Source organism: Melospiza georgiana, chromosome 6 (genome assembly GCF_028018845.1).
Source record: "Melospiza georgiana isolate bMelGeo1 chromosome 6, bMelGeo1.pri, whole genome shotgun sequence".
Classification (NCBI taxonomy): Eukaryota; Metazoa; Chordata; class Aves; order Passeriformes; family Passerellidae; genus Melospiza; species Melospiza georgiana.
Window position 1 is genome coordinate 37,054,011 of NC_080435.1, and position 24,822 is coordinate 37,078,832.

The 24,822-nt window shown below is 37.9% G+C and overlaps 1 protein-coding gene across 3 annotated transcripts; it reads left to right on the forward strand.

The window, feature by feature from the left end:
* The first annotated feature begins 4,903 nt into the window (after positions 1-4,903).
* Positions 4,904-24,617, forward strand: G2E3 (G2/M-phase specific E3 ubiquitin protein ligase). 3 transcript variants are annotated; one of them, XM_058026855.1, is made up of 16 exons: positions 4,904-4,972; positions 7,517-7,567; positions 8,928-9,025; positions 10,966-11,067; positions 12,330-12,454; positions 13,530-13,695; positions 14,377-14,483; positions 15,554-15,670; positions 16,486-16,610; positions 16,717-16,849; positions 17,531-17,653; positions 18,799-19,109; positions 19,738-19,919; positions 20,082-20,254; positions 22,003-22,202; positions 22,798-24,617. In XM_058026855.1, the coding sequence occupies exons 2-16, from the start codon at positions 7,528-7,530 to the stop codon at positions 23,028-23,030; spliced, it is 2,235 nt and encodes a 744-aa protein (XP_057882838.1). In that variant the 5' UTR covers positions 4,904-4,972; positions 7,517-7,527; the 3' UTR covers positions 23,031-24,617. The 3 variants fall into 3 exon arrangements, with proteins under 3 accessions (XP_057882838.1, XP_057882839.1, XP_057882840.1); XM_058026856.1 differs by having other exon boundaries at positions 4,915-4,976; XM_058026857.1 differs by having other exon boundaries at positions 4,934-4,972; positions 7,520-7,567.
* The last annotated feature ends 205 nt before the right edge of the window (positions 24,618-24,822 follow it).

The following is a 24,822-nucleotide window of genomic DNA, read 5'->3' on the forward strand; positions in this document are numbered from 1 at the left end:
TGGAGGACAGCCTGACGCATGTAGTCTTCACCATGGGCTGCAGGGGAATCTCAGCTCTAGCAGCTGGAGCACCTCTTGTCCCACCTTCTCCACTGACCTCAGTGTCTGCTGAGTTGCTCCTCTCACATTTTCTCACTCCGCTTTTCTTTGCCGCAGGGATGTGTTACATCTGCACAATAACTTTTTTCCTTCTTAAATATGTTATCACAGAGGCGTTACTGCCATTGCTGATGGACTTGGCCAGCAGCAGGTCCATCCTGGAGCTGACTGGCACTGGCTCTGCAGGACATGGGGAAACTTCTGGCAGTTTCTCACAGAAGCCACCCCTGTAGCCATCCCCAGCCCCCAAAACCTGGCATACTGAAAACCCCATACATACTGAAGCAAAACACATCAGCAGAGCAATCATTGAGGCCATCAACATTTTTCTTGCTTTTGTCAGACTCCAGTACTAAGCTTTTGTCGTGGAATTCCTATATTAGCATATAATGTTTTTCTAAAGAGATTAATTGTTACAAATCAACAAAGTTGCAAACAGACACTCTGGATCTTGGAGCTGGGATCTTCATTCATATGTAATTCAAAGGTATTTGTGCTGCACAGGTCAATTACACCCTCAGGGTACACCAGTGTTTTCATGTGGGAGTGGACTTGTATTTTTGTCTTGTCTGGGTCTGATGAAAACAAAATGTTTGCAGGGTGCACTGAAGGATGATTCACCATTGCCTGAGAAGACAAAATTAGCATCTTGATTGTCACAGTTAAGCACAAATGTCTTAAAAAAACATGCATATTTAAAAATCCAACAACTCATTTTTGTAAGGGCAGATTCCTTTTCAGATTTGTCCTTGTATCCATAAAAAATTGTGAATGATATTCAGGGCATTATTATGAAAGGAAAAGAAAATGTGATTGACTGGATATTAGGTGAAAGGGAATTTAGAATCAACTCTGAATGATGGTCAGCCCTTAATGACAATTCAGGGGTATGTTTCCAAATGCTTCCATGCTTTCCAAAATCTGGGTCTCTTTCTGACATTTTCATTGAAGAGCAACATAAGCCCTAGACTATTAAGAAAGAAAAACTAGTACTAATCACTTCTTAAGTAAGGCTGTCCATAAGATTTTAGCAGAAGTAATATGCTGAAAACAGACAGAAAACTTTCAATTAAAAAAAAAATTACCATCTAACATGCACTTTTAAATGATTTTAAGGTTTGAATTTTGTTTGATTTCTGTGTCCACTGACTGCTCCCTCATCTGAGTTTTCTTGGATTGCTTAAGGTAAACTGTTTCGCTGCACTCCTATTCAATTATTACTGGACAAATAAGCTGGCTACAGTCTATCCAACTGAAAAACTTTGGTTCAGCAGATTTCACCTAAGTTTGCTCAATTCTGCTTATTTATAAAACCTCTAATATTTCCACAAGAAATTAAACTGAAAATATCAGCCCTTAAAGGAACAACCCCTGTCCACCTTTAAAATAAATATTTATATAAATGCTCAAAGAAAATGTTTTCTATTCTACTTTACCTTTATAAGTAAGATTCTTGCCTGAGGTGGATTAGGAATTTCATAAGCAAGGCTACTTATCTCACAAATTATGTTAAATATTTGTATGCTCAAACAAACATCTCAAGAAACATTAACCTATTTTAAAGGTTTAAGAAACACTGGAAGGCATCAGCATTCAGAGAACTAAGTGGCAGTAAAATTTCAAAACATTTTCCCAACTAACTATTTTCCCTAAAGCTACTTACTGTGCAAAAATGGATACAATTTTCTTTTGGAATATTTTATAAGTGTCTGAATCAAAAGCATTTCATCAGCATCACCAATAATCTATTCTACAAGATGCTTTCTGCAAGGCAAGTATTAGCTGATATTTAAATACAGCTTTCAAACATAAAACACATCATGAACAGCACATTCACATCTACAGTCTAGAATTTCATCGTTTGGATTGGGAGAAATGGAAGTTTTTCTGACACTTACAGGATGAAAAAGGAAAAACTTTTTACATTTTTTAACTGAATTTAACAATCTCAACAAACTAGCAAATAAAAAACCAGAGATATATAAACTATAGCTGATCATCACACATGGAAAGATATTTTTAAATTGCTTTGTGAACTTCAGAAGAAAATAATAAGTCCATGATTTAAATATATATCTATATATAAATTTTAAGGCAACCTGGACATCTTTCTTTTAAAAACAATTAAAGAATAAGGACTTTATTAGTTATTATGTTAATTTTATTATTATATAACCATATATAAATCGAGTATAACATGCTGCCATCATGCATACATCCTAAAAACTTTATAAGCTATGACATGACCACTAAGCATCTCCATATGTGGCTTGGAGTTTTAGACAGCTTACCATACTTCAGATGTTGAGAGGATGCACTGCTTGTCAGAGTTTTACATAAAATATAGAATCATTATATTAAAAAAAAGAGAAGTTCATAAAACCCAGGAGAACACTCAGATACATTCAAATGTTAATATTTCCCTTAGAGGTCTTTCTCCCTTATGGGTAGGACTACCTGATTTCTGACCGAGAAAATTGACAATAATAACAATAATAACCATAATAGCAATAATTTTCATAAGTCTGCAGAACTTAACAGCTGAACCAAATGAAACATTCTGTATTTGGAATCATACAGGATACATGTTTGTATACAGCAAATATATTCTGTAATATATACCAGAAATAGTGTTATATATTACAAAAGATGGAGGTAGTATAATAATAACGACCTTTATTCGGTACACCATTACTTGAGACAGATATACTCAGAATGTGGCAGACTAGGATCAAACTCTCAAAAGACATCATTTCCATTTCATTATCATTTCCATTGGCAGTGTGACAATTCCTTATATATATTAGAATAGTTAGCAAGCCAGACAGGGTACAGACAAGAATGATATTCTACATTTCTTGAAAATGTGCATTTGAATCCATGAAGGAGAATGGAAGCTGTTCTGGACAGCAGGTAGGTCATCGGTTATTGAATAAAATGGGACACACACCATACTGCAGTACATTTAGGAAAATCAAGATAATAATTTTCTCTCTCTTTTTTAATGAAGAAAATAATTACCTATAATTGTCTCTTTGTGCCTTTCACCCTGTTTCACATCCATAGACATCCTTCTTTTCTTTTCAGAAGTACAGACTGGAAGGATTAGCAGCCGTTTAACAATGCAAGACTTGGCCAACACACAGAAGTAGATAAACCCCAGATACACAAACGCAGGAGGCAACCGAGACTGTGACAAAGACCAAACCTCTGAAAGGCCATTGAAGGAAACATTCCGTCCCATAGAGATTAAGCTGGAACTTCCTAACTGATGAGGGGGGAAGACAGTCACATATTTGTCAGGAAAGAACAAAGTCATTATGGTATTTTAGGGTACAAAAGGCGTTATGGGATGTTTAGGGGAACGGGTGTGATGAAGGTACATTGTAGGTGAAGAAGCACAGGAAAACAGAGAGGTAGCGGGGCAATGGGGCCAGTTGTGTGAAAACAAGCTGCAGGTCCCCACGCCTGCCTAACCAACTCCAGATTCCAGATAAACTCTCTGTTCCGTCTCTGTCTGCAGCTAGAGAATTTCCAGCCAGGGCAAGTGATCTGGGATCTAGCCTGGGGATCTGCAGAGACTCCGGGCTCAACAGCCAAGTTACCGGGGGAATAAAGGTGTGGACCAGGTAGAGGAGAGACCAGCCTAGGGCGGGCGGGGATGAGCGGAGAGCCGCTCCCGGTGGTGTGCAGGGGTGGGTATGGAGCTGACACCGCTCAGCATTCCCAGCGCATGGAGCCGCTCCCGGCGGTGTACAGGGGTGCGTATGGAGCTGACACCGCTCAGCATTCCCAGCACATGGAGCCGCTCCCGGCGGTGTGCAGGGGTGGGTATGGAGCTGACACCGCTCAGCATTCCCAGCGCATGGAGCCGCTCCCGGCGGTGTGCAGGGGTGGGTATGGAGCTGACACCGCTCAGCATTCCCAGCACATGGAGCCGCTCTCGGCGGTGTACAGGGGTGGGTATGGAGCTGACACCGCTCAGCATTCCCAGCGCATGGAGCCGCTCCCGGCGGTGTGCAGGGGTGGGTATGGAGCTGACACCGCTCAGCATTCCCAGCGCATGGAGCCGCTCCGGCGGTGTACAGGGGTGGGTATGGAGCTGACACCGCTCAGCATTGACACCGCTCAGCATTCCCAGCGCATGGAGCCGCTCCCGGCGGTGTGCAGGGGTGGGTATGGAGCTGACACCGCTCAGCATTCCCAGCGCATGGAGCCGCTCCCAGCGGTGTGCAGGGGTGGGTATGGAGCTGACACCGCTCAGCATTCCCAGCGCATGGAGCCGCTCCCGGCGGTGTGCAGGGGTGCGTATGGAGCTGACACCGCTCAGCATTCCCAGCGCATGGAGCCGCTCCCGGCGGTGTACAGGGGTGGGTATGGAGCTGACACCGCTCAGCACTCCCAGTGTATGGACCTCGGCACTGCAGCATTCCAGCTCTGCTGGACAGGGGAGTAGCACTCGCCAAATCCAAAAGCCGCTGGAATGAGCTCCCTTGTGACGCGGTGCAACACCAGTGGCGTTGCAATGGAAAAGCATCAGCACAAACATCAAATGCACAACTTTACTGAGAAACTCCGTTTCATTGCAGCTATGGGGAAAAAAGGGTCAGCACGGCCTGACACGGTGGCAGTTTAGGCCCCTTGAGAACATGCTACAGAAGACAGAAATTTTTTTTTTAATATTTCTTTTAAAAACTGCAACTTATTGTTTCCTCAGGTGAATGGTCACAGGAGGCTCGCCCGCTGTTCCGGGGCGGCGGGGCGGTGGGCGGGCCGGGCCGCGCTTCCGGCGGGGGGCGGATGTTGGGGTTTGAATCGGCCGTCGGTTGGCGCGCGGTGCTGCGGCCCGGCCCGGTTCGGTCGGGTCCGAGCGGTGAGTGCCGCCCTCGGGCTCCGGGGCAGGGAGGCGGGAACCCGGAGCCCCTTCCTTCGCCGTGCGGGGAGCGCCGTGCGGCAGCCTCCTAGCCGGTGCTGCTTGGCTCCCGCCGCTCGGAGCGGCCGCAGCTCCGGCAGAACTACGCAAACATGCTCCCTCTTGCCTCCGCGCTAGCGGGACACGGGCGGCGGCGCGGGGGGATGCGGAGTGCGGCACGGGAGGGGAGCGGCGGACGGACCTGCCGTGGCCCTTGTGCCGGGCGGCTGAGCCCTGCGAGGCGCGGGGGGAGCGCGGCCGCCTGAACCCCGGCTCCTGGGGACGGGATGGGACGTGCCGGGAGCGCTGCCCGCCCGCCCGGGGCCGGGCGCCGAGGGACGGGACTTTCCCGGGACGCGGCTCTGCGGAGTGAGCGCGGGGGGACCTGGAGGTCTCACTGCGTGGAAATTCGGGGTGCACGGGTGGGTGCGGGAGATGTCCTTTGTTCCCGTGCTGGGGAAAACGTGTGCGTGATACCGTGCATCTTGGGGCTTGCTTTGTTTTTCTTTTTCAGTCTCTAATTAAAAGACTTGAAACGCGTTACGCTATGGAGCAGTAAAAAAAATTACAGAATGTAGCAAAATCTAAACACCCACTCTGAGGACTTTTCTAGCCTGTTTAGGCAAAGTAGATACGTTTTATTTACACCGGTTTTCAAGACACTGGGCCATAATGGGGTCGTTCCTGCCTTGCAAGCAGACGGATGCGGAATTGCTTTGTTCCCTTGAAAAGCCCCAGAGGACTTATGCAGGGGGCCTAAATGGGTGATCTGCTTATCTTTTAACTTGTAAATTCGAACTTTGGGTTCACTTACCCGAAAGAATTTGAGAAAAGTAGAGGGAATTGGGGGTGGTGTAGCGTTTTCTTTTTCCTATTTTCCTGGAGCCAAGGAAAGGTATGAAGGTGATTTTCTTGCTTTCAGCCGCGTATGTCCACCTGTAGGGCTTTCTACCAAAAATAATCTTGGCTTGCGTGGCCGTGTGTAGGCAGTATTGTATTACCGCAGGAGCGGGAGAACGGTGAAACTGACAGTGACCATCCTGGGGAAATCCTGAAGAAGGGGAATGTGTGTGAGCTCTGGGGGTCTTTTGCTCCCTCTGTACCTGATTAAGTATAGTTATTCCTCCTTATTTAGAAAAAGGGAAGTGTGTTTCTGGGAAATGAGTGGTCACTTATTTAATCTGACTATCAGTGTGGTGTGTCTTTAGGAATGTTTTAATCTAGTTTAGTAGTGGTGCTTTTTGGTTTGTTTTCCTTTTAGACCGTTTTGTGGCCAAGGTCCTTTGTGCAACTACTCCGGTTCTCAGTGGCATAGAGCACTTGCCTGTGCCTGACACTTCTGCCTCCATTTCTTTTTCTTTCTGAATATGCTTCCTTCCCTAGATCTCCAGTAAAATTGCTCCAGTGCTTTATTTGCAATAGTTTGAATTAACCTAAAGTTTGTTCTTGAGGCTGATATCTGGTAGTCCTCAAACCTGTAAATACCGGACCGCGGATAGTTGACAGTCTGTCAGGCTTCTGGTTTGACCCTTGATTTGTGACTGGCTGCTTCCCTGTAGCAAGAGGGAGTTGTCCGCCTGCCGGAGTTCCAGCCTGGAGATGCAGGCCATCACCCTTGGCCTGCAGAACTTAAATAATGCTTTCTTCAGCTTCCTAAGGGAAGGCAAGTCAAAGATCTACAGATGTGTTCCTGGAAGAGTGCTGAGAAAGAATAATCATTTTGATGCTGTGGTGAAGAAACTAGGGATTATTTGGTTTGGGTTGATTTTTTTTAGGATAAGGGTCCATGGTGTGGCACACAGTAAAGGGCAGCTCACGTTGCAAGTTAGATCTGTTTCTAAATAAATTACTTTCTACTTCAGAATGTAAAATACACTGTCCTACATAGTGTAAATTCCCTTGTATGCATGTCCAAGTTTTGAGTTCCTCACCTTTTTAGTTTGTGGGGGTTTTTTTTCCTTTGGCTTTTTTTTTGGATCAGGATTTCTCTGATCCAGGATCCTGCATTTTCTCCAAACAATGGAGACTATAGTCGTAGTCACATCGCTACCCAGTTATTTTTTTATTTTCAAGTTCTTTGTATTAGTACAACCTTTATTTGAGCAGAAGTCAGAGCTGTTTCTTAGGTTATCTGTGAGCCATTATTTCTGTTGCTTAAAATAAGTAAGAACTCTTCTGTACAAATAAGTTTGTAGATAACTAGCTGTTGCATTGGACTTTTTCTCTTCTGAAAATAAAATGTATTTTGTTTGTTAGTTTAGGAAATAGGTAAAAGTTGCTGTATCTCTCATGGTCTAAGATGTTTTTTCTGGACAACTGCATCCTGCTTGCTGAACCTCTATCTCTCACAATAAAAATTATGATATTCTTTTATCATAATGCCACTTTTGGTTTATGGAGTTTATACCCTTCCTTTGCAGTTTTGAATAAACATAAAAGAGCTGTATAATGTTCATTTATGCACTGGATGTATTTAATACCTTGTTTCTTTTTCATGACGGCCAGAAGAACTCAGGATGAGCAAAACGAATAATTTTGATGTTCAAAGCACAAAAAGTGAGTAAAGCTTTTATAAAATAATTTCAGAAATACTTAATCTGCATATATATTGTTAGTCATGACTTATTTTATTCATGCTCAAAGAGTAGGTGAGTTTCCAATAATAAAATTACTGTGTCCAATTTGAGGCTCTTCAGTACAAGACAGACAAGGAGCTACTGGAGAGTGTCCAGCAGAGGCCAGAGATGATTTGGGGTCTGGAGCATCTCTCCATGAGGAGAGACTGTGGGAGCTGGACCTGTTTAGTGTGGGGAAGAGAAGGCAGAGAGAATCTCATTAACACATATAAATATCTCAGAGGCAGGGGCCAGGAGGGTGGTGCCACACTCTTCAGTGGTGCCCAGACAGGATGAGGGGCAGTGGTCATGAACCAAAACACAAGAGCTTCCCCCTCAACATGTGGAAGGGTGGCAGAGCACTGGAACAGGCTGCCCACTGAGGTCATGAACTCCTTCTCTGGAGACATCCAAAACCCACCTGCACAAGGTCCTGTGTTACCTGCTCTCGGTGGCCCTGCCTAGGGTTGGACCAGATGATCTCCAGAGGTCACTTCCAACCCTGACCATTATGTGAAATTGTGTTAGAACCACCACTTGTCTAAGGAAATGAAAAATAAATAACTTGAAACTTCTTTAGGTTTGTTTGCTGTAATTAGACTATTTTAAAATAGTGTTTTCTGCAGATGTTTCAAGGAAGTAACCTTGTGAATTTAGCAGCCAAGTCACACAGAGCTGTGTTTGAGATGTACCATTCAGCACTTTCTTAGGCTGAAGCAGTAGCCCTGTTGTTACGACTGTGACTGTTCTGAGTCTTAGAATATTGTAAATGTCTTTTATACATCTACTGGGAATTAAAGGGAAGCTATTAAAAGTCCATGGAACTATGATAGTGGGCTAGAACCTTTGGTAAGTGGGAAGTCCTCAAGGTTTTAGTTAAATGCAGTTTTGTCTCAAATTGTTAAATGTTTTTAAAAACTGTGGTAGCAACTAGATGACATTTCACATGCACCTGGACATTGTTGGCCATTTGACAATTCTCTTTGGGTGTTTGGGGAAGAATATTTCAATTGGGAGCACAGTCTGCTTGTGAATTTAGCTTGGCTGATAGACCACTACTGAATCAGCAGGCTGGTGAAGTATTTTCTTGCTAGTCACTAGAGGAGGAACAAATAGTACATTCTTCTGTATCTATTATAAAATTCAACAATAAGGAAAGGGATGTCTACTGTCCTTTATCCAGTAATCTACTTGAAGATGCATGTGATTGAAATTGGTGGAAGCTACTGCTCTGTAGCTGATCCATAGCAATTCCAGTACTTGGAATTCACTGTGCTTATAAACATGATTTTATATTTTAGTCTGTGTTCTCTGTGGACGAACAGACGACTGCACTGAAAAGTATGGAGAAAAAAGGACCTATGTGGAGTACAATCTCACTGTTCATTATTACTGTTTGGTAAGTGTATGGTAATGATATTTGGGTTTTCTGTTTTATCTGAAAAAAAGGTGCAACAAGTATTTAATACTAATAACTTGTCATGTTTTTGTAATAATTTTGTTGTCGCAAAGCTTGAAATGTGAGCTTTAACTCATAGCATTGAAAGCTTGTACTAGTCAGGTGTAGCAGATGAAATAAGTAAATCCCAGCAAGCCTTTATTCAAAGCTAAATTCTGTTCATGGTCCATTTAAAGGAATTCATTAATTCTCCTAACCTAGCATAGCAAATAGCAATGAAGGTACATGTTAAGACAAAAGGAACAGTTTGCTCTTACATATTGCCTCCTATAAGAAAAATGTAGTTTCAAAATTTGAAATGTGAAAATTCCACCCAGTGTGGAAAGTACAGAAAAGTTTTTTTTTCATTTCTCAATATTTCTTGCTGGCTGTGAGCTGTTCTCTGACATTACACAGAACATTGTAACACTAAAGTCCTAATTTTCAGTGAAGTTATACGTAACCTGTTGATCATATCAGTATAGTTTCACTAAATAGTACAAGTGTATAATTTCAACAAAGCTATGGATATAACTTGAAGCTTTTGTTATCACCCTTGACATTTTCCAAGTTTCATATTCCTAAAGGTATACTTAAGTTTCCTCTCAAAGTCTAAATTTTTACAGGTCTTTAGAATAACATAACTGTTTCACAAAAAAAAAAAATCTTTTGTTTGTTAATAAACATAATTTGAATTGTTCTCCCCAATTTTAAAATGAGTGTCGAGTATCAGAAGTAATGTAGGGGGTATGTTTTCTCAACAAATTCTTTAAGGAGCGTTGACTGTAGATGACTTAATAGTTTGGATACTGAATCCTTTAAAAACTAAGGAGAGTGGAGGTTTTCTGACGTTAGATAAAGAGAGAAATTTGATTTCAAATAAATTATAAGTCGCTCTAAGGAAATAGAGGCCATTATACCATGTTAGTGGTAATTTTGTCTCCTATATAGGGCCATATCAAATGATAAGGAAAAATCCTATCCTGATAAACAGGTAGGAAAAGGCATGTATGCAATACTGAGCTTTAGGAGTTAAAAGTTATTTTAACTGCAGAAAGCTCAGTGTAGTATCTTTAACATTTTCTTGTGTCTACTTCTTTTAAAAATGTGCAAAGCCCTGTGATTTTACTTAAATACAGTGTATGTTATATAAGAAAAGAGTTCTACAAAAAGGCACATTAGTGACAGTTTAATTATTCTTTGCCAAATGTCTCACAGTTGGAAAAATATATTTAATTGGCTTGGGTATGTAATCTTACATTTATTTGAGTACAATATTGATAAAACTAGTTTAAATGGTACTACGTTGAAATTATAAAATGAGACTGTAAAGAATATAAACGGCATCAAGTTGTGAAACTCTTCAGTTATTTGAAGACTGTAATGTTGCTGCCTAACTTTAAATTATCATCAGGCTCTTCTGATTTGCCTAGTTAGTTGATTCTGTGTTTATTTACATCTCCTCTAAAGCGAATTACTTTTCCTCTTAGGTGACACTTCAGTACAGTTACTTCCTACTGTGCTTCATTATCTTCACAGCACAATTGTCATTCATATTAACTAAGCTAATTTAATTTTACTTCCTGAAGATTTATATGCTGAAAGTAATTGTTTGACAATTATCTGAATAGTCTGTATACTTCAAAAAGGAAGGCAAAATACACTATCGCTGGCCCTACAGTATTATACAATTACTCTGATGTTATGTAATACTTATTTTCATTTTATTGGTTATTGTCACGTCAGAAAAAATGTGTTTTATATCAGAGTTTTAATCATTAAAATGTTTCCATGTGAGCTTTTTTAGACTAAACTTCTCTCGTACTTGATAAGCACAGTGTATGTAATTTTAAATCTTTAGATTAGGTGGATATTTTGAAATACTTAATTTGTTTTTGTAGTTAATGTCAAGTGGCATTTGGCAGAGGGGTGAAGAAGATGAAGGTGTAGATGGATTTTTGATCACAGATATTAGGAAAGAAGTAAAAAGAGCTGCAAAACTGGTAAGAATTATGTCTTTGGTATTTACCAGGGGAAAAAGGTAACTTTTAAGTGCTCTTAGTACTGCCTGTGGGGTTTGTTTTCTTCCTCCAATGGACAATGTGCTGAACCCATTCAAGCACCTGAACTCTACGTTTAAGTAACAAGTCTGTTGGATTTGTGGAAGCCTCAAGGAAAAAAACCCTGCAGAAATTGTAATGATCCACCCTTAAGGGAGAAGGAAGTGCCTAAGATTTTGCTCATTGGGCAAAAGGAGTGACAAAAGTCAGAGGGTCCACTAGAGGTCAAAAAGTTTTATTAGTCATGTACACACTTGGCCTGGGCTTTGTGGGGGTACCTTTTTGGGGATAGGTTTCTCCACCCCTAAGGTGGATTTCTTGCCCTCTATGTAAATTAGTTATCATGAGCAGTCTGTTGTTTCAGGCCTTTCTGGTAGTGGGTTGGAGGGCTTTGGGGTCTAAATCCTACCCCATAGTCCATGCCCACTTCTGCTCCACATTCCTGTGCTTGCACTGTGCTGTGGTTCTTTCTCACGGACAAGTGAATCTGCCAGACCCTCTGCTACAGTCAAATCTTCTTTCTCATGGTGTGTTCTTGGTTGTCACCAGCAGTTTGTGTGTGTTACTGCCAGCAGCTCCACTGTGGTTGTCAGTGTTTGAGACATGCACATTAGCCCCATGTCTTCTGGGAATCCAGCTCCAAGGGTGTCACTTTGGTCCACTGTTTGTAGGGTCACAAGAGGGCTTTAGTGGCAGTAATTTTCCATCCTGGCTGCAATTCGAGTTGATAACTTTCTCTGAAGCTTCAGTAACGAAAATACTATTCCACTTGGTTGTTATTCAGGCAAGAAAACAGTTTTCCAAGGCTGTTTGTTATAAAACAGGAGCTCATTAGATCATAATACCTCATGGCATTGTGCTGAGCTTGAAGCTGAGAGTAAATAATTTACAGATTCCTATATATAAGCATATATATGTGTATGCCTATTATAGCTATATAAACTATAGGTACTGGTAAAGTAACTTGTATGTTATCTTACATGTCACAGGACAATATGCATATTAACCAGTACATTAAGTCTGGGAAATAACTGCATGTGTTTACTCTTTGTAACAGAGCTAAACCACATTAGTCTTGTCACAGTTTTGATCTATTAGCTACTATTCTTTTTTAGACTTTTTGTAACTTTTCTATTGGTTTAATTCCTATAATTTACTTGTATTTAAAGTGTTGATATTCTCTTTCCAAAACAAATTATTTCTAGAAATGTAATATCTGTAAGAAAAAGGGAGCTTCAATTGGATGTGTAGCTCCTAAATGCAAACGAAGTTACCATTTTCCTTGTGGGATACAAAGGGAATGCATTTTCCAGTTTATGGAAGACTTCAGGTGAGTTTTGGGACTTTGTTGTTTTTGTATTTTCAATTTATTATATTTATACAGGAGGTGACTTGGGTTTCTTTCATGGCTTGTTATTGGATAGGCTGATAGTTGCAAATGACATCAGATTATCTAGGAATCAAATACCTGATTTGTGGTAGACATGAAAGTCAAACAGTTACATTGTGCACCTAATATTTATAAACTCCATTCTCAACACTTTGAAATACATGACTTTATGCTTATACAAGTAGTTAAGTTGTTTATAAAACTGAGCAGTAAATTCTGAGCTCTGAAATAAACGCATAATGGTCGATTTGGGTTTTTGTTTGCCTGTTTCCTGTGCCTTTGTTGAAATGGCAGAGCTTTGGATACCTGTATCTCTCAACAGTCACAACACAGTATCTGCCGTTTTGTTGTGTTTCCAAGTTTATCAGAGAGGGACTGCAGGGGAAATGGGCTTAATATCAAATGTCAAAAAAATGATTTGTTTTCTTTTACTGTCATCTGTCTAGCATCTTGGCTGTAGTCAAAATACTCTTGAGTGCATTATCCTTGTTGTGAGCTGAGTTTGTAGGGTGGATGAATTGAAGTCTGGCAGGCAGTTAACACAAAACAACTTGCATTACCTCAAGTACGTGTAAAGATAAGGCATTTTCAGAAAGGTTTTTTTCTAGAGCTGCATTTCTTGGATGTCATGGTATGGAATATCCCTTAGGTCAGTAGGGATTAGCCATCCCAGCTGTCTCACCTCCCAGTTCCTTGTGCGTCCCTACCCTGCTCACTGGTGGGGAAGGGTGAGAAAAAGTCTGAACTCTGTTCAAGATCTGCTGGGCAATAGCTAAAACATCACTGTGTTATCAACACTGATTTCCTCACAAATCCAAAACATCACCATACAAGTTACTATTAAGAAATTTAACTCTAGCCTAGCAAAAACCAGTATGTCTGCATTTTTAGCTTGTTGCATAGCACTTACTCATGAAAAATTGATGATTGAATTAATTTTGATGTCTTTAAATTTTATGAAGAAGGGTTCTTATAATGTAGTTTTGTTAACAGAACCATAAATTATTCTTTTTAGATCTTACTGTTGGGAACATAGACCAGTCCAAGAGTTTATGGATAAAGAACCTAGAGGAGCTTCACAGTGCACAATATGCCTGGATTTGGTTGATCATCTTCCAGTGTACACTGTATTGAAAAGTCCTTGCTGTAAAAATGCTTGGTTTCATCGAGAATGCTTGCAGGTAATACAGGTTCTCCCTTTCAGTCCTTTTGTACCCATGGAGATCACATTTCTGTTTAAAAATAATGGAACAATTGCTTACTGGTAAGTGTAGGTAGTAGGTATGAAGTATACTGGGTTTGAAGAGCAGTGCTAAAATTGCTTTATGCACACAAAAGGATTTTGAGCTTTTAATGCTATTAATTTTTCTCTCCCTGTGGCCCCTCCATGTTTCTGCATGTGTGATACATATTTCATGCCTTTGCTACTTTTAGGAACTGAAGTTCAGCAAGTTTCTTGCAAGTCATTATGTGCAGAATCTGAGTGCTAAAAATGTAATTTATACATCATCAGTTCTCTTTGGCTAAATCCAAGACTACAAAAAATTACAACTTTCTTTTTGTAAACTTACACTGGATCTGGAGAGGTTACTTACACTGACTGAAAAGAATGGTGCTTTTGATTATGAATCTTGTTCTGGCATATGAGCTCTTTCCTTAAAGGAAGAGAAAATTCTTGCCATTTGCTTTAATGTCAAGTCACATCATAATTGTACCAGCTTTAACACCCATGTCAGGATGGTATCCATGAATGTAATGTGTCTGAATATTAAGACATAATTTATTGTCATATTAAGGATGGTAGTAATTCAATAATTGGTCTGGTTTCTTTGTTGTGTTTTTTGTTTTTTTTCTTGGCACAGTATCAAGCTTTGAGTGCTGGGATATTTTTCTTTAGGTGCACAGTGTGTAATAACAAGGACAAATTTCAAAAAGAAATGTTGAGAATGGGCATACACATTCCAGAAAGGTAAGTAATTTTGTTAATGACTACTCTTGTATGAAAACTTTGATAAGCTGTTATGAACATTTATTTTATTCTACAGAACTTCAGCTATTAATATGTGAAATGTTGGTTCTACCTTCAGTTGTAGAATTGTTCAGTTTGGTAAGGAGTAGCCTGTTTCCTTTTAGATATGCATAAAAATAGGCAAAGGTGAAATTGGTTATATCAAACACAAAACAGAAAGCTCTGAAAAGTCACTTTTAATGCCATGATTCAGCTTAAATTCTAAACCCAATTGGAAGATAAAAGCACTTCTTAAATACAATTTTTCCTTAATGTAGAGATTGCTAAGAAGTGTATCTTCTGTGTTCAAGTTTAATTATCTGAATTTCTCTCAAGACAGAACTGTAATTGGCGGATTACTCAGCCATACAGCTCCTGTCTTCTGCCAAGGGATTGCAAAGGTTATGTTAGTATAATATCTGCTTCCAAAATTCCATGCTAGTTTTCCTCTTTCTGTCACCTGAAGAGGCTCAAAATATGACAGAAAGAGATCAGAATGATGCTTCTTTGTTAGAAGTATCATTACTTAATAACTATTAGTCTTCAGAGAGCACAATCAATTCCCTCTTGAGACAGAAGCTTAAGATTCTGGAGAGGAGGAGGAGTCAAAATAATTTATGAACTTCACCATACTGGCCTGGAACATTCTGAGTTACCATTCATGAAACCAGTTTCACTTGTAACTCATGTAGGTTGCCTAAACAAATATCCTTGTTTTCTGTGAGAGAAAAAAGGGATAGAGACAGAGCAAATGTGCTGTGTCACTGAAGTCATATGACAAATAATAAATACTTAAAATCAAAGTAAATTTATGCAAGAAAAAGTCCATCTATGTGTTTTATAGTATTATTTTAGTTACTAGAGTTTCCTCCCCCCCTTCCCCCTCTCAGTTACCTAGAACCTCAACTAGAACATGACATGATTGAAATACATTCATATGTTTATTGCATATATTTTTTTCTAAATACAGAGCAACCTATTAAAACAATCAGAAATAGAGTTCTGATGTCCATCTTCTGCCTTGTTTGCAGGGATGCATCTTGGGAACTTGAAGAAAATGCATATCAAGACTTACTGCATTGTTATCAACACTGTGATGTTAAAAGGTGTCTCTGCAAGAAAGGAAGAGACTATAATGAACCTGATAGGTATGATACTTTAGCAGGAATGTATAACTTGGGTTAGAATAGGTTTTTTGACTTATTTTTCATTGTTGTTGTTTATAATTTTCATGTACATAAATGTTTGGGTATTTTTTGGCATCACGTTTTAATGTCAAGCCAACACACTGTCTAGATAGTGTTTTTGTTTTACTCAATATAATCATATTTCAGTACTATATTTCTCTAACTTCATATGGTTATAAAAGCCATGAAAACCAAATTAAAGGGATTATCAGTTACTTTGTCCTCATTTTTTACAGGCTGAAGTAGAATTTGTGCATCAACGCAGCATGTACCTAAATTAATGTTGTGTATGTATCATTCAGAGTTTAATTCAGCAATTTATTACGTTTTAAAATACTTATAGCCTTTACAAGAAGTTATTGTTAAAGTAGTAGACTTAGGTCGTCAGTAGTTTGAATGTTTCCCTAGAGAGTTCTCCTTTAAATGAATTACTGTTTGGAAAAGCTGACTGGTGGATACCATAAAACACAGAGGAGTTTGCTGACTAGCAGGATGAGAAGATAGTGCCTGCAATCTGTTGACTTCAGAACAGAGGAGTACTAATAGCCTCACTCAGTGCAAGCTGCTGGAACATGAGTAGCTTTTTTTTTTTCTTGTTGCAGCCAGTTATGAGTATATCTTGTGTGAAGAAAGTCTCCTTGATTAGAATCAGTTCTGCCAGACTGATAAAATTATGCTTTATTGGTTTAGTGTCAGGATTGCACTTACAATTAGTCTTTGTTTTTACTAGCCTCATTCTTCTGTCTAATTCTAAATGCCAAAGTTTTTCCTTTTAGTAAATGGGAAATTCAGCGTTGCCAGTACTGCGGTTCTCGTGGGACTCATTTGGCCTGTTCATCTCTGAAGTCGTGGGAGCAAAACTGGGAGTGCATGGAATGCAGAAGTATCTTTGCAAAATCAGGTGAAGTTGTGGATGTGACAGTGATCTCTTAAATGATAACTTCAGGTTATATAAGCATACTTTGCAACTAGAAAATTCATTAAATTAATAGAATGTAATCCTACAGGGAAGTATAGCAAACGGAAAAAGCGTGCTTCGTCTGCTTCTACAAATTCAAATGGAACACCTTGTTTGCTGGACGAGCCACCCCCAAAGTCCCCTCGGCAGTCATCTGGATCTCCACGCAGTTTTCTACTCCAGTGTGTAGTTTTATGTTTTCTCACAGAAATTGATCATTGCCATAAGATAATACTTAAACGTGAGGAAATAATGGCTTATTCCATAGGAGGAACTTACATTAAATTGCAAATCAAATAAAATTAGAATAAAAAATTTAGTGATTGAAGCTTTCTGAGTAAGCAAACTCTGTAAGTTTGCTATAGTTATTTGGATTTGGTGGCGTGTAAACCATTTTTTAGTTTGGTAGAGATAGATCCTTGTTAAAGGAATTTTAACAATTTAGTGGTAACTTAAGAATATACAAATGGCAATAAGCTTTAAGTTTGCTTATTGGAATTTTTTCCATTTTAATAGTGTTCTAGAAGTCTGTCTTAAAGACAAATGTTCATAATAATATTTTGCTCTGCTGTTTTCAAGTTTGTAAAAACTGGTATTTTTAGTTTTTGCTTACTGTGTCAGACAGCGCTTTCATCTGATGTATGAGATGCAACTAAAAACACATCCTAATTAGTCCACGGTGTAATAAAATACAGAATCATTATTTTCAAAATTGTAGTTCAGGCACTGGTGGACTTCATGGAAATGGAGATACAAATGAGAGTCAGTACTGATTTAGGGGGAAACTATACTGCTACCTTGAAATAGGAAGTGTTCATACATTCTTCAGTTGTATCTTCTTAAAATACTGTTTTGACTTCTAGATCGCCAAAGATGATGTGCCAGAACTTGTCACCTTGCTCACACCTAGAGCAGCCAGCATCCAACAGAGTGACGGTGTCCCCATCTCCAGTGATGTCAAACTGGAACTGGTCCCTGAGGCACAAGTATTTCTTCTATTTTTCTTATTTTGAAGAGTAATCTAGCACATGGCTTTTTACTGTATTTCCTAAAGACTGTGTGTGTGTGATTTTGTGTATATACAGTATCTACATGTATCTCTGTGTATATACAGTATCCATATATATTTCTCTGTGTGAATCTATACAGTATACAAAAATATTTGTGTGTGTGTATATGCATATAGTCAGTCAAAAATGAGATGAGTTTACACTTCAAATCAGAAGTCATAGCTTGAGAAAGGCTTCTGCTGTTTATAAATGCTAAAGGGGTGTGAGGGGAAAAGAATGAAACCTACGAAGAGATTTTAGGTTAGATGGTAAGGGGGTCAAAACCCAGAAATGCATTTTTGTTCTTACTGATGTATGGCTAAACATTCTTTAGAAAATAGGGAATAAAAAGAATCCTAATTACTTTCTTCTAATTAGACAGGTCCTAAATTTTTAATATTTTTGTATTTGTACCATATGAATACTTTGTGCCTGTACTAAAGTCAGTGCTAAAACAACATGTTTTAATATGGAATATTCAGTTTGAGGACGTAAAATTCATTATCTTCTTGTGAGTAGTTAATTAATGGATTCTATCTTATGTGCTAAAAATTCTGATGAGCGAATAAGGTATTTCTAGTAAATACAATATTTGAGATAGTTTTGGTTGGAAGCTCATAAAGAAAACATCTTGGTTTTTTTAATGAGAATTTTCTTCCCACTCAAATATACTTTTTTATTATAGTGATGATTGTTCTAATTTGGTTTCAAAACATCTGTAAGGCAAAATTTTAAACTTCAATTTCTTACTTGTTTCACTCTGTTTAAATGTCAACTCATGTGATGATGGTTTGGTACTGTGTTGGAGTCACTGAATTAAGAAAATCACTATTTGATTTATGCCAGGGTAATTATTTCTACCTCTTTTTTCAGTTCTTACAGGTATTCTAAAACTTGCCACTATAGGATTATATATTTTAAAATATATACTAAATGTTTTATTGATATAATGCAGGCAATACCTGAATGTGCCACAGTGTTTAAAAAAATGTTCTTAACATCCTATTTAACTATTTTTAGTGTAACTGTTGTTAATTACGAATCATAGATTTAATCTGAGAATACATGGAATTTTCTTGTAGGTATTTAAGTCAGCAAAGAAAGGAAGTCTGTAATATACTGAAGGAGTTAAAGTTACAAGTTCAAACAAAAACAACAAGACTTAACATCAATGCAGAAAATATTTGGAGTAGTGCTTTAAAAGGATTTAGACAGCGCATCTTCAGTCCTACAAACACTATTGAAGTAAATTTCTCAAACTGCAAAAATAGATCGAAGACAAATACTACTTCTGCATCAAAACACCATTTCTTCCAAGTATTAATGCTTCACCTTCAGAATTCATCATTGTTTGAGGGCTCCTTTGGAAAGAACTTGTCCCTTGATTTTCAAGGTAATTGGTTGCTTTGTTCAAAAGCAAATTGAGAAGTATATAGCTTAAAATATTTTTTAATCTTCAGCCAGTATGAGTGTCAGTTCACAAGTATAGTCCTGAATTTTTTCAGGGATTGATTTTTTTTATTTTTTCAATTCTAAAGAGGGATGGTGTGTGGATTTGTCATTTTAAAAATTTGGGTTGGTTGGAAAAGTCGACTATAGCCATAGAAAAACAGCATATAACTAGACTTGGAACTTTTTAGTTAGTGTATTTGTTTTCTTTAATTTAATTCCTTTCTTTCTGACTCACTTTCTCTGCTAATTATTTTCCTTTCCTCAAATTTCTGGAGCATTATTTCTCATAGTGTGCTTCCAAAAGACCCCAAGTTAGCTTGAGTTCTTACACTTCAGAATTAAATATGAGTTTGGTGTAAAGTGGAAGTTATATCTCCCAATCCTGGATAGTGGCTGAAGAGCTGGTGCAAAAGAATGTGGTTACTCCTATGTAAAAATAGGGTCTTATAGTTTGAACTGTCACAAGATGGCAAAAGTCATTAAGAAAAACAGTACTATGACATTTTCTATTAAAAAATGATCAAAAATAATTTCTACGCATCTAAATAAACATACTTTTTTATTTGCAGCTTTAAAAGAAAATCTTTATTTTGAAGCTGGTAAAATGATCGCCGTTTCTCTGGTTCATGGTGGTCCACCTCCTGGTTTCTTTTCCAAAACACTGTTCAAATGTCTTGTCTATGGTCCAGAGAATGTGAAGCCAGTTTTGGAAGATGTTGCTGATGCTGATGTAGCACAAACAATAAAAACGGTAATATGCAATAAGTTTCTTTTTATTTATTGCTCAAGACTATATTTGGAGATAGAGAAGGACTTACTGAATATAAATTTTGTTGAAATTCAAAGGTATATTTTTCACATATATGTTTGCACACATGTAGTAAACAAGTGCCTAACTTATGTTTTTATGCAGATAAAATTTGCAAATAGTCTGTCCAGCCTACAGTCTACACTACAAGACTGCTGTGAATTCCTCACTGCTGCTGGCTGTTTAAGACCTGTAACAACTTTGTGTGATAAGAACATGCTGGTGAATGACATACTGATCTATCATGTAATCAAGAGAATTACTTTGCCCCTAGAAAGGTTTGTTTTGCTTGAGTTTTCGAACTTCTTGGTTCTTCTCCTCACTGCAGCTCTAAATAATATGTTACTAAAACTAACTCTCAGGTATTCTTACCTACTTAACTCTATTTAAACCACTGAAGTGTACTGTAATTTTCAGTTGATTAAGTAGCAGCTGTTAACTAAGTAGTTAAACTGAAAAACTTTTTTCTCTACATATCTGCTCTGACTTCTCCTTGGTCACATTACATTCCCTTTTCAACCTTATGAAGAAGGTTTAAGCTACACCATGACAAAGACCTTTGCACTCTACAATTTCTCTAGCTTATGTTCAATTCTAATTCAGAATTGCTCCAATGTAGAGTCTTTGTTTTAGAAATTTTTAACATATATTTAGAATTCAAATGAGTTTTCTAGAGTTCTAATTAGGGAGTTTGTGTGTGCTATTAGGAGTGCAACGCTGTCAACGAGTGTAAGTTGGTCTGCTTAGAATATAAGCATTGCATTGATGTTTCTGTGAGGTAGTGATGACCTCAGGAGCTGGAAAAGTTGCAGCTCTTGACTGTTCTTTGATTGGTCTCTGGCCTTACTTCCAATTCACATTCTTCATCTGCTCAGTAAAAATTTACTGGATGCTAATTTTTCCAACAAGCATAGTCTGATTTAAATTTCACATATAGTATTACCTCTGACAAATTTGATTACTCTGTCTCAAAGAGCTATGAAAACTGATTCTTAATATGAGGATTTTTTTAAACAAAGGTCAGAAGAATTTAGTCCTTCAGTTCAAGGCCCTCTGGCATGTTTGAACAGTCTATATAATATTTTAAAATTAGTGAGTTAAAAAGTAAAACATAATTAGTGCATTTAAACAAATGCACTAATTCAAACACTTAAATATTAAGTTAACTCGAAACACCATGAGGTAGTGGAGTTTTGAGCATTTGAGAGATGGGTTTAAGGTGGGCTTAAGAGAGTAGAACAAGAAATTACTTGTCACTATAAAGGACTGAGAGTAACTAGAGTTGGTTATTTTAGCTGTTAAATGGTCTGTGCCAGTGGGCACCACTGAAAAGAGCCTGTCTCTGACCTCCTATCTCTTCAGATATTTCTACGTGTTGAGATTCCACCTGAACCTTCTCTAGGCTGAAGAGTCCCAGCTCTCTGAGCCTCTCCTCAAAGGGTTATGCTGTAGTCCCTTAATCTTCCTAGTCACCCTTTGCCAGAACCTGGCACTGCACACAGCACTTAAAGTGTGGCCTTACTGCTGCTAAGCAGAGGAAAAAGATCACCTCCCTTGAGCTGCTGGCAACACAGTTCCAGTACAGCCCAGGATGCTCTGTCTGCATTTGTCACAGGCAGAAATAACAGCATATAAGCACATGCAAACTTGCAAAAGCCAAGCAAAGGCTGTCTTTTAAGAGAACTCATTTTGTCTATGGACAAGGAATTTAACTGTTTTCCAAAGAGCTATTTGTAAGAAAGAGGATTGCTATGTTTTCTTACTAAAGTTAAAAGCACGCCTTGTACATACAGTCAAGTACCAGGAAGTAAGGTTAATTTCTACATATCACTGGTATTTCTTTCATCTCCCCAAAAAGCTCTACAGAAACATTTAGATTGTTAAAATCAGAGTTAAATGCATTTCCCAAGATAAAATGGGAGTACTGTGTAACCTTCTTGACAAGATTTATTATACCCCATCTTGCAGCTTTATAAAATGCAGAGTTTTGATGCATGGTCACTCTTTTTCTATCCCCCTCTCCTAGTTTTAGGCAGGGTTTGAAAACGCTTGGTGTTCTGGAGAAAATGCAAATGCACCCAGGTGTGTTCTCTAGCATATTCTGCTATAGACCTGAAAGACTTTCAGCGGAAACTGTCTACAATCTCTTTACAATCCATTCCTCATCAGATGTAAATAAAGTTGAAGGTGCTGATTTTTGGATGGGCTATTTGCAAGATGTGGAAAGTAAGTTTTGGTTTGGTTTCATTTTTTGGGGTTTTTCTTTGTTTTTTTAAATGAAAGAGTCCTCCCCTTCCCTGTCCAGGTTATTTAGTTGCTGCTGGTATACATACAGAATTTGATTTTTAGATTTCAGTGATGTAAATAAATCAAGGTTTTGTAGTCACTATCAGTTCCTAATTGTTCCTTCTTCCCCCTTTTTCTTACTAATTAGAATTTCTCAAACTGTTGCCCAGACCTTTAGAGTGGTAAATATCTGAAAGATTGTCTCTATGATTCCTGTGAATTAAAATACGAAAATCCAACTCACAACCTAAGTGATACTGAAAAATCCTTTATTAGATAAATTGTCTGAAGTCTTAAGGACCTCTGTTTCCTATCTTTTGCTTGCAGAAGAGATTTTTTATTCACTTAAGGTTTTTCAGAACTAACTGAAGTGAGATTTTCTTGATAAACTTTTTCTTAGGTAGCTATATAACTGCATTTTCAGTATATTGATTTGATTTCATATGGGGGTTTTTTCCTCTTAGCACTTAACATGTGGGGTAATGGCTTATGTGTAATAGACAATCAGTGATAAAACGTAATCCTTTTCTTTTAGGTGGTGACTCTGTAGTGACATTGGAGGATATTCTGCTCTTTGTAACAGGCTCCTCTTATATACCAGCCATTGGTTTTGATCCTGAACCTACTATTAAATTTTTACATATCAGGTATCCCAATGGAAACAGACGTCTTAATTGCTTAGAGCTTCCTAGAACAAAGACGTATCAGCAGTTCAAAAATAAAATGGAGCTCACCATCAGAAACACACTAAGAGTTGAAAGGGAGTAAGTATTTTTGCTATTAAACTGAACATTGGAAACTTGAGTTTTCTGCAGGAACATCTTCTTTCAGTTTGCTACTATATTTTTGGACGTGCTTTTAGTATTTTCTGACCTTTCCTCCAAAATTATGCTAAAAGTTGTTATGAGGTGGAAAACAATTTTCAAATTAAAAAAAGCCTTTATCTCCTGAATAGTTTTCTTCTTGAAGTTGACCTTCAGAGTCCTGCATCTCTTGCAGAAGTAGTTTAAATGTCAGCTTTTGCTGTAGACAGGTATGAAAAACACACTCTGTAACAGGTAAGTATGTGGATTGTATCAAATACTTAGGTAACTTATTTGTCAAAAACAAACCAAGTACATTTTGAAGATAATTGCTGTAGAGCATTGTCTTGCATAAAACCGTGATGCAGTTCTTCAGTTCTATATATAGTTTTTCAGTAATTGTTTTGTATTGATTCATTTATGTTCTTATGGTTCATAAAAACCTAGGAAAATTAAAATAATTGTAGTTTTATGGTCCTTGTGGCTAGTGCACTGAAGATCTGGAGAAAACAGCTAAAATAATACAGTGTAAGAACAAAATTTGATTGAACTTGTGTCTCTGTTTTTAAACAAGATCTTTGACATTTGCACATTTCTGCATTCTGCTGTCATACATTAATTTTTAATTACTCATAGGGCCAAAATAGTAAAAACCAGAATGAAATCTTGAACATGCAGCAATACCTGGTCTTTCAAAGTGAAATTTAGGAGTTAGACTTAATGTTTTAAAGTATGAAAGAACAAAAGTTTGTTGCTCATTAGAGCATATAAACTTGTCCTCCATTTAAGTATTTTCATTCAACCATGCACTAAAACTCTTTGTTAAACTAAAGGCAGTCTACCATCAAGTTTGTCTGGGCCTGATTCTTTTCTAGCTTTTATTCTAAATTCTTCCAGTTCAGTCATAGGCACATTCTGAGCACTGTATAAAATATATTTCAGTGCTGCAGGAATTTGTGCAAATAGCTGGGCCATTAAGCTGTAAAATATAAGTCGTGAAATTCCTATACAGCAATACTTTAATGTGACTAGTGCTAAAACTATGACATTGAAAGGACCTTTAAATACATTATTTTTAAATGTATGCTGCTCTCTGTTTTGAAATTATACTATTTCCCTCTGTTTTGACTGCCTGTGCTATACGTCCTTAACATAAGCTGTGCTATACATGTAATATAGATATATATGTATCTGTATGTGTCTATGTGTATGCACATTATTCAAAATACTGGAAAATAATTATATACTTTTTTATTAATATAGCTTGATTTGAATTGAAAATACAAGGAGGATTGCTTTACATTTGAATTCTTTGGCAAGGAAGTACATCCACAGTAATTATAAATGGATAGGTGCTTCTGAAAAAATAATAGAAAGTCTAAGAAAATCATTGCAAGTCTTAGATCAGACATTTTTCATTACTAATGCTTAAAACAATCTAATCTCATCAGTCTTATCATTTGGCCAAAAGCATATTCAAGTCTCCTTTAAAAGAAACATCATCCCTTGGAGAATGTAATTTGGCTTGTTTATATACTAAGCATTTTCTCAGTGTCTTTGCATAAGTTTTGACTCTCATTATGTCAATAAATTCTTTGTGTTCTTAGCCTTTCCAATGGTCTGTTACCATTACAGGGAGAGTGATTTGGCACAAATTTGTTTACATAGTAAAGATTCATGTTGTATGTTTGTATTTTTCAAATATAATGACTTTCCTGCAAATACCATATTATACTTTAAAAATGAGCGCAGTATTT

Excerpts from the sequence above, each read along its gene's own strand:
- G2E3 (XM_058026855.1), top strand. The coding sequence starts at position 7,528 with ATGAGCAAAACGAATAATTTTGATGTTCAAAGCACAAAAA. Across the intron at positions 14,484-15,553 it reads GGCATACACATTCCAGAAAG|GGATGCATCTTGGGAACTTG; the intron begins GTAAGTAATTTT and ends CCTTGTTTGCAG. Across the intron at positions 16,850-17,530 it reads CCACGCAGTTTTCTACTCCA|ATCGCCAAAGATGATGTGCC; the intron begins GTGTGTAGTTTT and ends TTTGACTTCTAG.